The 11627-nt window shown below is 43.0% G+C and overlaps 1 protein-coding gene across 7 annotated transcripts in view; it reads left to right on the top strand.

Moving 5' to 3' along the window:
• Positions 1-3209: 3209 nt before the first annotated feature.
• The window catches only part of MIA3 (MIA SH3 domain ER export factor 3), a 54685-nt gene continuing 46267 nt past the window's right edge, over positions 3210-11627 (top strand). For 6 of the 7 annotated variants that reach the window (XM_058533657.1, XM_058533654.1, XM_058533658.1 and 3 more), the window contains exons 1-3: positions 3210-3342; positions 6294-6427; positions 9630-9716. In XM_058533657.1, the coding sequence (XP_058389640.1) occupies positions 3210-3342; positions 6294-6427; positions 9630-9716 (354 nt within the window). Of the gene's footprint in view, positions 3343-5335; positions 5427-6293; positions 6428-9629; positions 9717-11627 lie in introns of all 7 variants that reach the window. The other variant, XM_058533659.1, reaches the window with a different exon arrangement.

Here is an 11627-nt window from a genome sequence, read left to right as displayed (position 1 = left end):
GAGAGCTCTCATCCTTCACATAAAAGCATATCTGAATATCAGTCAAAGCAAATATTAGTAAAGTAATATTAAATTAGTTCATTTTGGAATTTTGCTTTTTCCACCAGTGAATTGTCATTAATTCTACTTTAAATAAGAAAAATTAAAATTACCTTTATCTGCTTTAATATTCTGGTGGTATACAGGAGAAAAGTACAGCACAATTTCATTCACTCCCTCCACAACAAATATGCTCTCAATCAACAATAAATATATTCCAGGATCTGTTCCCAGTGTTGAGGATGCTGTTTAGGGGAAGACATAAAATGCCTTGCTCTTGTAGCATATTCCTTCTTGGTATTATGTATATGTGGAGGCTCCATGTAGGTTAATAGCGTAATATATTTATAATATGTGAGGAATCATGGGTTCATCCAACAAATCACTTGTTGAGTACTCATACATTCCAGACATTTTCCTAGGCTCTTATGTTACAGCAGTGAATAAAATGGACAAATTCCTTGCTCCCATGGAGCTCACATTTGGGGTGAGGGGAAGTCAAATAGATAAACAAATGTAAGGCAGGTGGTAAGTGCTCTAAAGAAAAATACAGCAGGATGATGGGCTGGATAATCATGGAGGGATTAGACCTATCTTATGTAGGGTGATCAGGGAAGGCCTCTCTCATAAGATATGTGTCGTTACAGACTCTTGATAACATTAGGGAACTAGTTATCCAGGCAGACTATTTGGGGGAACTGCTCCAGCTGAAGGGAAAATTGGAAGTGCAAAGGGCTCTGATGCTGAGTGGGCTTGGTGAGTCTGAGTGGAACTAACACAGCAAGGGGAGAGTGATAGGAAATGGGGGTAAAAGGGATGAGTGGGGTCATATCAAATAAAGCAGTGCAGTCCATAATAAAGTCATTGCATTTTACTTGGAAGTGGGAAGTCATAGGAGGGTTTTGAGCAGAGGAGAGACATGACCAAATTTATATCATGAAACAATCACTCTGGCGGCTATTGAGACAATAGAGTTTAGGAAGGCAAGGGCAGAAGCAGGGAGAATAGTGGGAAGGCTATTGCAGATGTTTCAGGTGAAAGATCATGATGGCTTTGCCTACAGTGTCAGCATAGGAGATGGTGAGAAGTGGTCAGATTCTGGATGTACTTCAAACGCTTATGCTGAGTGAAAGAAGTCAGATTAAAAAAAAAACCATACTGTGTGATTCCATTTATATCAAATTCTAGAAATTACACACCAATCTACAACAACAGAACATTGTTAGGAGGCAGGCAGGAGAGGGGAGGGAGGGGATATAAAGGAGCATGAGGACTCTCTTAGGTGATGGATATGTTAATTATCTTGATTGTGGTGATGGTCTCATGGCTGTATACGCATGTTAAAACTTATGAAAGTGTACACTTTGTGCGCAGTTTCTTATATGTTAATTACACCTCAATAAAGCTATTAAAACAAAGAGTGCACAGTATTGTCTGATGGAGGGGACTTAGGGTGTGGGAGAAAGAGGTGTCAAGAACGATTTGTAAGTTTTAGACTTGAGCACCTGCAAGATAGGAATTAAAATGCCACTTATTGAGATAAAGAAGACTGAAAGGAGCAGGGTTTGGGAGAGAAAGAGTTTGGTTTTTAACATATTAAGTTGAAAATCTTTATTAGATACATCTAAGATTCTAAAACAAACAAACACATAGTAGAAAAGAAATGAAGAATTCCTAAGGGCACTACTCCTTGGATGGTTGGTGACCCTATCCATTGTACATTCTCTCCCAATAGCGTGGGAACTACGCTGGACCAATGGCACATCTCATGGCCCCTATAGACAAACAACTGTGAACATCTTTGTGAACATCCCATCTTTTCCTTTATTCAACATTATGGATTGCATGGACAGGCCACTTTCTTTCCGCTTGCACTTAAAGAATCCAGTGAGTTTGGGAAACCAACTGGTGGGTTTGACTGGTGTTGGAGGTTGATGAATAACCTTAGCAGAGATTCCAGTGAGAAGCCCCGGTCATACACGACGTTCTCCAACCCCGGCCAGAACATTGTAGCCACTCTTTTCTGGGCTGACTGTAGGCTTGTGGCCTTTTTTTTTTTAGATAATTCAGTTATATTTTGATTTAAACAAGATTTTGCTTCCCCTAGTCAGAAAGAAAGTACGAAAATTGTACGTTGCTTGACGGATGCTTTACAGACTTCTGATTAAAAGGGAGCATACTACTTGGGTTTGAATGTTAGCTCCATTACGCACTAGCTGTGCGTGTAGCTGGAGCTACAACACCCACCAGGGCCTACAGAAAACACTCAATAAATGTTAGCTGCAATTAATTAGCTTTTCTCTACTCTGACATTTATCAGTTGGTTTCCACTAAATTGTGGGCTTCTTTAGACAAGGGCCAGATATCTTGCCATTTGACCTAGTCTTTCCCCACACCACCCTAGTGCTTTGTCCAGTTTCTGGCACGAAATGGTAGCATAAACGGAAGCTCAACACATTTGTGTTGAATTAAATTACTTCTTCCCTTATGCATCAAGACCCAAGAATCTGAAGATGTCGGCACGGGGACCCATTACCCACCTCCATCCCCCAGGGCTCCAAAAAAGACCAAGCCGGCCACCAGCTCTAATTTACTTCACCGCCCCACTCACACCCCCTACTAATCAAAGGGGATCACGGGATGGGACCCCAAGGAACCCCTGGGAGTCTGCAGGAGAGGGAGGCCTGGAACCACAGACTAACAGTGTCAAATCGTGGGTGGGATTTGGTAGTTCGGAGAAGAAGGTACCAAGAATGGGGGTGGGGAGTGGGCTGGTTTGGGACGGACCGGAAATCAGAAGCTGGGAGAAGGCGCCAGAAAGGACCTGTCGTTGGGATGGCGCGAGGTTGGGGGATCAGAGGTCGTACAGACGGGTGAGCGAGGAAAGGAGTCGCGCGGAGGGTCGAAGGCGAAGAGATGGGGGCAGAGGCTGGCGACTGGGGGAGGGGGGTGATATAGAGTCCCGGTTGCCAAGGCAGCGATCGGAGGAGGTGGCCTCCTTCCCCTGCATCCCCTGCATCCCCTCCGGGAGCCGCTGCTGACGTGTCGGTCGGGAACTACTCAAACCGTCCCCGGCGCCGCCCCGCCCCTCGCGCGCCGCCCGCGGCCCCGCCCGCCGCCCGCCCCGGCCGCCCCCTCCGCGTCACCGGCTCCCCCCGGGTGACCACAACATGGCTGCGGCGCCGGGGCTGCTCTTGTGGCTGCTGCTGCTCGGGCCGCCCTGGCGGGTGCCGGGCCAGCCGGACCTGGACGCGGGCCGGCGCTTCTCGGAGCACAAACTCTGCGCGGACGACGAATGCAGCAGTGAGTGGCCGGAGGGCGGCGGCGGGGCTGCGCGGGGGCGGCCGCTCCGGGGCCCCGCATGCCGGCCCGGGGGTCGCAGGCCGGGCGGGCGGAGCGCCGGGGTGGGCGAGCCCCGGGCCCTGCGCTTGTCCCCTCCGGCTCTGCCGGCGCCCGGGCCAGCCGGCCCTGGGCGTGGGGGGCTGCGCTCCCACTTGTTGCCAACATTTTATTTCTCCTTTGCTGATTGAGGCGGGGGCTTGGGGGTCGGAGGTGGCCCGCGGTTCCCCAGGGGCAGCTCACAGCGTCCCCATCCCTGGCCCGCCCTGGCCCCGAGAGGAGATGGGGTTGCGCGCCACGCGCCCTGGGCTCCCCACGCTGCATCCGAGCGCTTTCCTGCCCCCGCTGCGGGGACCCCGGTGGGTGCAGTCCGGGGGCAGATGCGCCAAGGGCTCGGTGGGCGTATTCCCGGCAGGTTGATGGTGGGGCTCGGGAAGGGCGCACTGGCGCTGCCCCTTCGCCCTTCCGCTTGACTCGGATTTGGGGCTCGGACCGCCTTTCGAACAGGGATTGGAGTTTAGGTTTGGGACGAGCCCAGAGTCCAGGCATGCAGTGTATTCCAAGGTCTCCGCCCCGGCTCTGCCTCAATCCTGTCATTTCTGTGCTTGGAAGTCTTGCAGACAGCCAGGCAGGGAGGGCACCAGGAAGGCCAGAATCTTTCGTTCTCGAAAGAGGCCGGGGATCTGCATCGGCCGCCTGGGACCCGCAGCCTCCGCGTCTTTGCGCAGGAAGCGGAATTGTTCCCCAATCGGGGATTGGGGGTGAGGGGGTGGGCTGTAGGCGGTGAGGAGGGCAGAGCTCTCCAGACTCAGATGAAAAGGATTATTAAGTAGTAATAATAAATATTCCAAGGGTTCTATAAACCCAGCCAGCTTTAGCCTTAGTTACTTGTGTTGTTGGCATCTCTTGCTGTGTATTTGCTGGACCAGGATAATTCTTAGGGCCTCCCGGCCAGTCTCAGATAACCTTGTAACTTACTGATAATCGCTTCGGAAACGGTTGTTCATATATTGTAATTAATACACATAGGAAAACGTCCCTTCTGAAAAGGCCGTAACCGTACGGTTTAGCTATTTATATTCAAATTGGTGTTATTCACAAACACATTTCATAATTTGAAGAGTTCGTATCACTGCTACACCGCTAAAGAAAAGAAAGGAGGCAGTCTTTGCTTTGTGATAAGCTATTCCTAGAGGTAACCTTAGGGCTGATGTAAATAAACACTACAAAAACGGGGCAACTTCCACGATTTTCTCCTTCAGTTTTCTCGGGGCAAACCCGGGTTATTAGCAAGCAGGTTGGCTCTGACAAAATGTTTGCTATTCTTTGCTTTCAAGCTCTCTCCTACCTGGGTTCCTCAGAACCAGTTACCTGGAGAATCACATCGCTGATGCTTCCTCAGTGGGGAGACATGGTGTTGGAAGGGCCCTTAGTTGTCACATAGCTTGAGAAACGGCCTGTGTCCAAACAGGTGTAACCAAACACAGCAAACAGTAGCGGAGGCAGGTTTTGGGTCTATGTTGTGTGGCATAAAGTGTTTAGTAAGGTGTGTGTGCGTGAGGTGTCCTTGTGTGCTTTTCAGATAGCAGTTCCACGTGTACATTATGTTGTCACCTGATTTATTATTATAAATCCTCAATGATCTCTTCTAAGGGGGAACAAGAGCAACATTGCCATTTTCGATGCTGATAGAATCCCTGATTTTAAATTGTCCGTCACCTTTAACCTGGCCTCTCACCTGATTGCATCTGAATTAGGCTACTGACATGTATTAAAATAATCAGATTTTTAGCTTCCAAATCTGAATAACTCCCTGCAGATCTGTATGTTTGTCCCTCAAATACGTTTTTAAAGATACATGTATTTAGTGTTAATGGGCTGCCGGAAGTGTTATTTCCATTTCATCCTTCTTTTTCTCTGCTACTTAATTGCGCTTGTCCATTTCGTCTTACATCAGAAACTGTGTATTTGGCCAACAAAAAGAAAAATACTGCTTCTACCAGTTTCTAGATCAAGTGTGATTTAAATCCTGCATTTTAAGACTGAAGGTAACTACTGAACAATTCTCATAGTTTTGCTTGTCCTTGCCACATGTGATGTCTACTCTTGATTTTGCTTAAATAAATAAGTGTAATTTTCCTTTGTTTTGAAACCTTCTTAATGTTGAGTACAGTCAACATTATTTACTTTCAGAAAATATTACCTTGTAACCGGAGAAAATATTACCTTGTAACCTGTTTGGATCCATAGTAGAGCCTGATACCCTTTCCTGTTAGCCTATCCAGATTCTGAGTGGAGGGAGGCACTTTGCGGCAAATGAAACTGACAGTGTTTACTGCTGACAATGTTTATCGCAAATGAAATTGACAGTGTTTACTGCTGTGGTAGCATATACAGCCACTTAAAAATAGTGCCTTTTAGTAGTTAGTTCAAGTTAATTGACCCCTTGGGGGTTCCCAGGTGCTCTCCTCAGTTCCCTGTTATCTCTGTATGTAGCCCAGCCAGTTGGCATCTGTGCTTGAATTTCCCAATTACAAAATGAAGCTTTGTATGATTATGAAACAGCAAAGATTGAGGGCTAGAAGGTTAGAGAGGGAACCGACTTTCACTTGGGACCAGCCTTGTGTGGTGGTGGATACATTGTTTTTTGTTTCTCAGTATTAAACATAGAGAAAAACAGGGAAATTTCCCTCCCCCCTGTCTGCCTACTGGGCATGTCATGATTTATAATGATAAAGCTCTAAAGATTTTAGATACTTTGAGCCTATGAATTGAAAGTGATGATTCCCGGGAGTAGAAACTGGAGAAACTTGATTGTTGTTTACAGTGGATTCTTAGATTTCCTGATAAATCAATATGGACTGTGCAAGTTGAATCCTGATATCTGGTTATTTTTTTCTGTCTCTTATATACAGTGTTAATGTACCGGGGTGAGGCTCTACAAGATTTCACGGGCCCAGATTGTCGTTTTGTGAATTTTAAAAAAGGTGACCATGTATATGTCTACTATAAACTGGCAGGGGGATCGCCTGAAGTTTGGGCTGGAAGTGTAAGTAAAAAGTTCACATCCTTTATTTTCTTATGTTTTATGGGCTTATTTAGCACTGTAGATTTAAATAACTGTTTTCTTGGGGTCTTTGGTGGAGTTAACCTGTCCTCTCTGCTAGACTGTGAAAAAAGAAGATGGCTCTGTGTCCCCAGTGGGTGTCAGGCTTGGCACAGAGTAAGCGCACAGCAGAGGTTTCTTAAGCAGAACTGAACTGCTTTTGACTGTTGCTCCTCAGCATCACGTTCTAGGCTTCATCAGCCATGGATGCTCTGTACATAGCCAAGGTTGAAATGGTGAAACCTGAAAATTCTTAACTTCATTGCTTCGAGTAGGAAGGATTCATGGGCGTTAGACTTAATCCTGTAAACTGTGTGCAAAATAGCATTTCAGACATTCACGGTTAAAGGTGATTTTACGTGTATTTGTTTTTTCTAAATTATTAATATTTGTGAAAAACTGGCAGCTCTGGGAACAGTTACCTAATCATGTGTGTGTTTGCGACTTCTGGGTCATCCTTTCCCCGCTTTTCAGGAGGTACCCCCAGCAGCACTCTTCCCTGGCGGTTCTGTGGGTGCCCTGATATCAGACGTGGAAATCAATGAATGCCTCGTGCTTGGATGTTTTTAATGAGGAGATTCACTAGGAGTGATCTGATGGAGGGCTATGAGTCATTGTCCTTTCCTTTTTAAAAAGTATGATGTATGGATTGTTTATTTACTGAAAGTAGTGGGTCCTTGATGTTCTTAGGGTTGTCCAAACTTAGAGAAATACCCAGTCCCAGCTGTGAAAACTTTCTCTCTCAGTTAAACACCAAACAGACAACAGAAAATAAGGCTTGAGAAGCCTCCATAGGGACACCTAGATTCATTTTGTTGGCATTCCAGATTCCTAAGCAGGAATCTTGAAAGGCCACCTGGCCAGGTACAACCCTCGTATTTAGGCAGAATCCCATTTGCATCACTCCATACAAAGAAGGATCTATTATGTTGCTTTCAAGTCAACCATGTGAGATTTCTTGCTAATCTTTACTCTTGGGGAGTTTTTTCCGTGTACCTAGGCTGCATTTTTCATATCATGGTGAAGTTGGAGCATTTGGAGAAGTGAACTTGATTTGCATTTTCCCTTCTCCACGCTTCGGCTCATGACCATGTTCACCTCACAACCATGTTCACCTCTAGAAAGCCTGCCAATCTTTCTGGGTGCCTACTCGCATCCTGCCTTCTTAGGGAAATGCTGCCCTCAGCTCCCACCCACAAGGGATCTTTGCTGTCTGATAAGTGTTTGGGTGGCACTTCATATGCACGGCTCACGTGGCGTTGCTTTTACCGCTTTGTATTCTAGTTACTTTGTGTACTGTCTTAGCTACTGTAAAGTCAAGGGTGCTGTAATGGAAGGACCCTGTCTTACCCATCCTCTTTCTGAATATTTCCTTCCAGGGCAGCGGTACTTATTTACATTTGTCCTGATAGTAACTTATGCAGAATTTGTTCTCTTGAAACAATATTCTACTTCTTTTTTTTTTTTTTCAAATCGAATCAGCAGTTCCTTGGCAGAGATGATATATGGAAGCAAAATTAGATAGAAAGATTACTTTCAGTCATGAGGGCCCATGATTCTGCAACATTTTTTTGTCAGGTCATGAGAAATGAGATACCACGCAGTGTAAAAAGTATGGAGTTTTATATGAACTGTGGTCTCAATTGACAAAGATTACACAAAGATAAATGTGTTTCCTCTCTCCACATATCTCTGATTTCTTTCACTTTTCCAGATTCTCTCTTTAAATTTTCCTGAGAAGGAAAAAAGTTTATTTTCTCTTAGTCTCCCCTCTCATTTCTTAAACTTTATACTTTACGAAATTAAAAACTCTCTCTCCTTAGCTTTCAGAATGATTCTTGTTTCTGTTTCTTAGTTTGTATCCTCCACTCTTTTTTGGTTTCTTAAAGTTTCAGACTTCAACTGCCAATGTGGCCGTTTTTAATTGCCCCATCTTATCTCATCTTCAAGGCAGTATTCTGCTGTTAATACTGGCTGTCAGATAGTTGCCAGATATGACAAGAGCAATTGTAATGGGGATATTTTAGGAGTTAGTGATAAGATAGCCTTTTTTTCTTTTTCTTCTTGTGTGTTTGATTTGCATATCAATCTCCTTCTGTAATGATTGGAAAGAGATCTGCTTGCTCCCTTTTAGACTGTAGCTAGTAAAAGACAGTATGTTTCTCAAGAGAACACACTTAGAATAACTTAGCTGTTAGTTCTGTAGATAAGTGGGATTATTTTCTATAGAGGTTTCTTTTGCATGAAACTAAAGCTTGATGTGTAGATTAGTATGAATTTTATTTTCTCCTACAACACTTGAAAATGTAGTTTTGTTTTTGTTTGTTTTTTGCTGAAGAAGATTCACCCTGAGCTAACATCTCTTGCCCATCTTCCTCTTTTTTTGCTTGAGGAAAATTAGCCCTGAGCTAACATCTGTGCCAGTCTTCCTCTGTTTTGTTTGTGGGTCACTGCCACAGCATGGCTGACAACTGGTGGTGGTCTGTGCCTGGGATCTGAACCCTAGAACCCGGGCCGCCAAAGCGGAGTGTGCCGAACTCAACCACTATGCCACAGGGCCAGCCCCAGAAAATCTAGTTTTTGAAAAAGCTAGTATAGCCCATAATATCGATAAACATTTGCCTTTTATTTTAGTGGTCATGCATTTCAGAAATTTTATATTCATTTTACTTACTAATTTTCATGGGTGTTGTTTATTGGTTTAAGAGCTGGTTTATGAGCAGTGCTCTGAAATGTGTAGGTTAGTTCTTGCTAGAGGTTATTTGGAATTTTGTTTTTAACCAGCTTTGATTTGCATAGTTTTAATCATATATTATACAATAATCTTTTTTTATGCAAATCTTTTATCTACTTCAAAAATCTAACTTTATTAGAATTAAGTGTTTAGAATTAAGCTAAATGTTGAAAGAAAACTTCAGTGGTTTTAGAAAAGTGGGCTTTACAGTATTCTGTACTTAATTTTATTCTGTACTTAATTTTTATTGGAATAATAATCTGTATAATCATAATAGCAACTATCTATCTCTTGTGGTTACATCTACCTGTCTGTCTGTCTGTTTCCTCTCACTACTAAGAAGTATCTCATTTATATTGCTTGTACAGAATTTTAATTGATTTTGTTTATTTTGCTCATTCTTTCATATAGGTTGGGCGTATTTTTGGATATTTTCCAAAGGATTTAATCCAAGTAGTCCATGAATATACTAAAGAAGAGCTACAAGTTCCAACAGATGTAAGTTGTAGATTTTTTTTGTTCTCAATTATAAATTGGCTTATAAATTCATCAGTTATATTCGATTAACTATTTTTGAAAGTCTTTGAACGTATTTTCATCAGGAAAAAAACCAAGTTAACATTTAGCAGATTTTAATTTAGAATCAAACTACCTTTAAAAATAGAAGAAAGAGAGAAGTTTGAAAAGAATTTACAGTAGATTTTATATCATAATCTGATAGTTATCTAATACATCAAAGCAGGTATTCTTATACAAGTCTGTGTACTCTTATATAGTCACACACAGCATAAGGATGTCTTTGTCAACAATGGACCACATGTACGACGGTGGTCCCAAAAGAATAGTACCATATAGCCTAGGTGTGTAGTAGGCTACACCATCTAGGTTTGTGTAAGTACACTCTATGATGTTCGCACAACCATGAAATCGTCTAACAACACGTTTCTCAGACTATATCCCAGTTCTTAAGCGACTCGTGACTGTACAGGGTTTTTTCTTTGCTGCTTTATATGAGGAAAAAATTAAGAATTAAATATCTTTGTATTTCTTATTAAGTTTGAGAGGTTAATAATTCTTTTTACAAGCTAAAGGAGAAGGTGTCTGAATTTGAAAACTACTCATTGAATAGCTATTAGACATTTTAAGTGTGTAGAAATCAGGTAAAATTAATCAAACCCTAAATTATTTCCTTGGCCAGAAATGCAAATTTACAAGAGTTTTCTAATTATTGACTCTTTAGTGATTTAAGGGTTTATAGTTATGTTATAGGTTTGGAAAAGGGAACCCGAGATTTTCAGATGAGGTCCAGTCCCAAATTTGCAAGGTCCCGACTGTACATTCTATAAAGCATTCATCCAGAGTCCACCGACTTGAAGTAGCTTTGTGATGACAAGGATATTATGTTCTGGCATTCTCATTCCAGCTGATCATTTTCAGAGTTTTAAAAATTGTAGTAATTGATACCCACTTCATTCAGAAATCTTTGAGCAGCTCTTTGGAGTTGCTGCAGAGTGTGCAAGTTGCTGGCCTAGGGTAATTCTTAGATGAGCTTGGCAGAATGGATGAAGTCTCAGAGCCGTTGCTGTTTTTCAAATGTCTTGATAATCTCCAGGGTCATAAAATCAGCCCTCCTGCCTGCTTGGCGTCACTCCTAGTGAAGAGACCGCCCAGGATATACATGTGAGACAGCAGTTCATTGGTCACAGAGGTCTCACTTATTTGGGATTCTGTCTTCTTGCATCTTCCACTGCATGCATGCTTCCCTTGATTCAAGAAAATGGCTTAGAAATGCACATGATGAAAAGCGGGATCGTTCATCCCTACTACATGGGTCAGGTCTCCCCAGAGTATTGTGAAAGTCTAGTTAGGAGAAGAAAATTATCTTTGTGGGTTTTTCTTCTCTCTGTTTGTGGACCCTTTTATGTCAATTTGTTTATTAGTGGAGAAAAGGAAGAATATAGATTACGGATAGTCCTGAAAGCACATCTTGATGACACCCAGAACCCTGATTTAGAGTAGAGTATATCCCTTCCTGAGTCTTGTTTTCAAGTTATAGTCGTGGTAATAATTAAGTGGAGAACCCCCTTGACACCATTCATTGTCCTTTTAAATTTTTACCTCCTCTGCACCTGTCTTTCGATAAGATACTTCTTAAGCTGGTTTATCTTTCCCAATCCAAGGAAAATATGAGTCCAAAATCCCTGTAGACCTAGTGCCGTAGAGCAACGTAATTCTGCCTTTTCTAAATGGATAAGCAGAGAAGTACACTGTAGAGGGCAGGATGATAGAAAGGCTGGTGGTCTTCCAGCTTCTCCTGGACAAATTATTATGAGGTGAATTCCCAGAACATCAGGCATAGATATTGGAAGTTGGGGGTCCCAATAAATGATACCTGACTTAGGCTCAGAA

This window comes from Diceros bicornis, chromosome 38 (assembly GCF_020826845.1).
Source record: "Diceros bicornis minor isolate mBicDic1 chromosome 38, mDicBic1.mat.cur, whole genome shotgun sequence".
NCBI classification, from domain to species: Eukaryota; Metazoa; Chordata; class Mammalia; order Perissodactyla; family Rhinocerotidae; genus Diceros; species Diceros bicornis.
The sequence above is the reverse complement of the archived record's forward strand: the minus strand, read 5'-3'. Positions and strand labels throughout refer to the sequence as shown.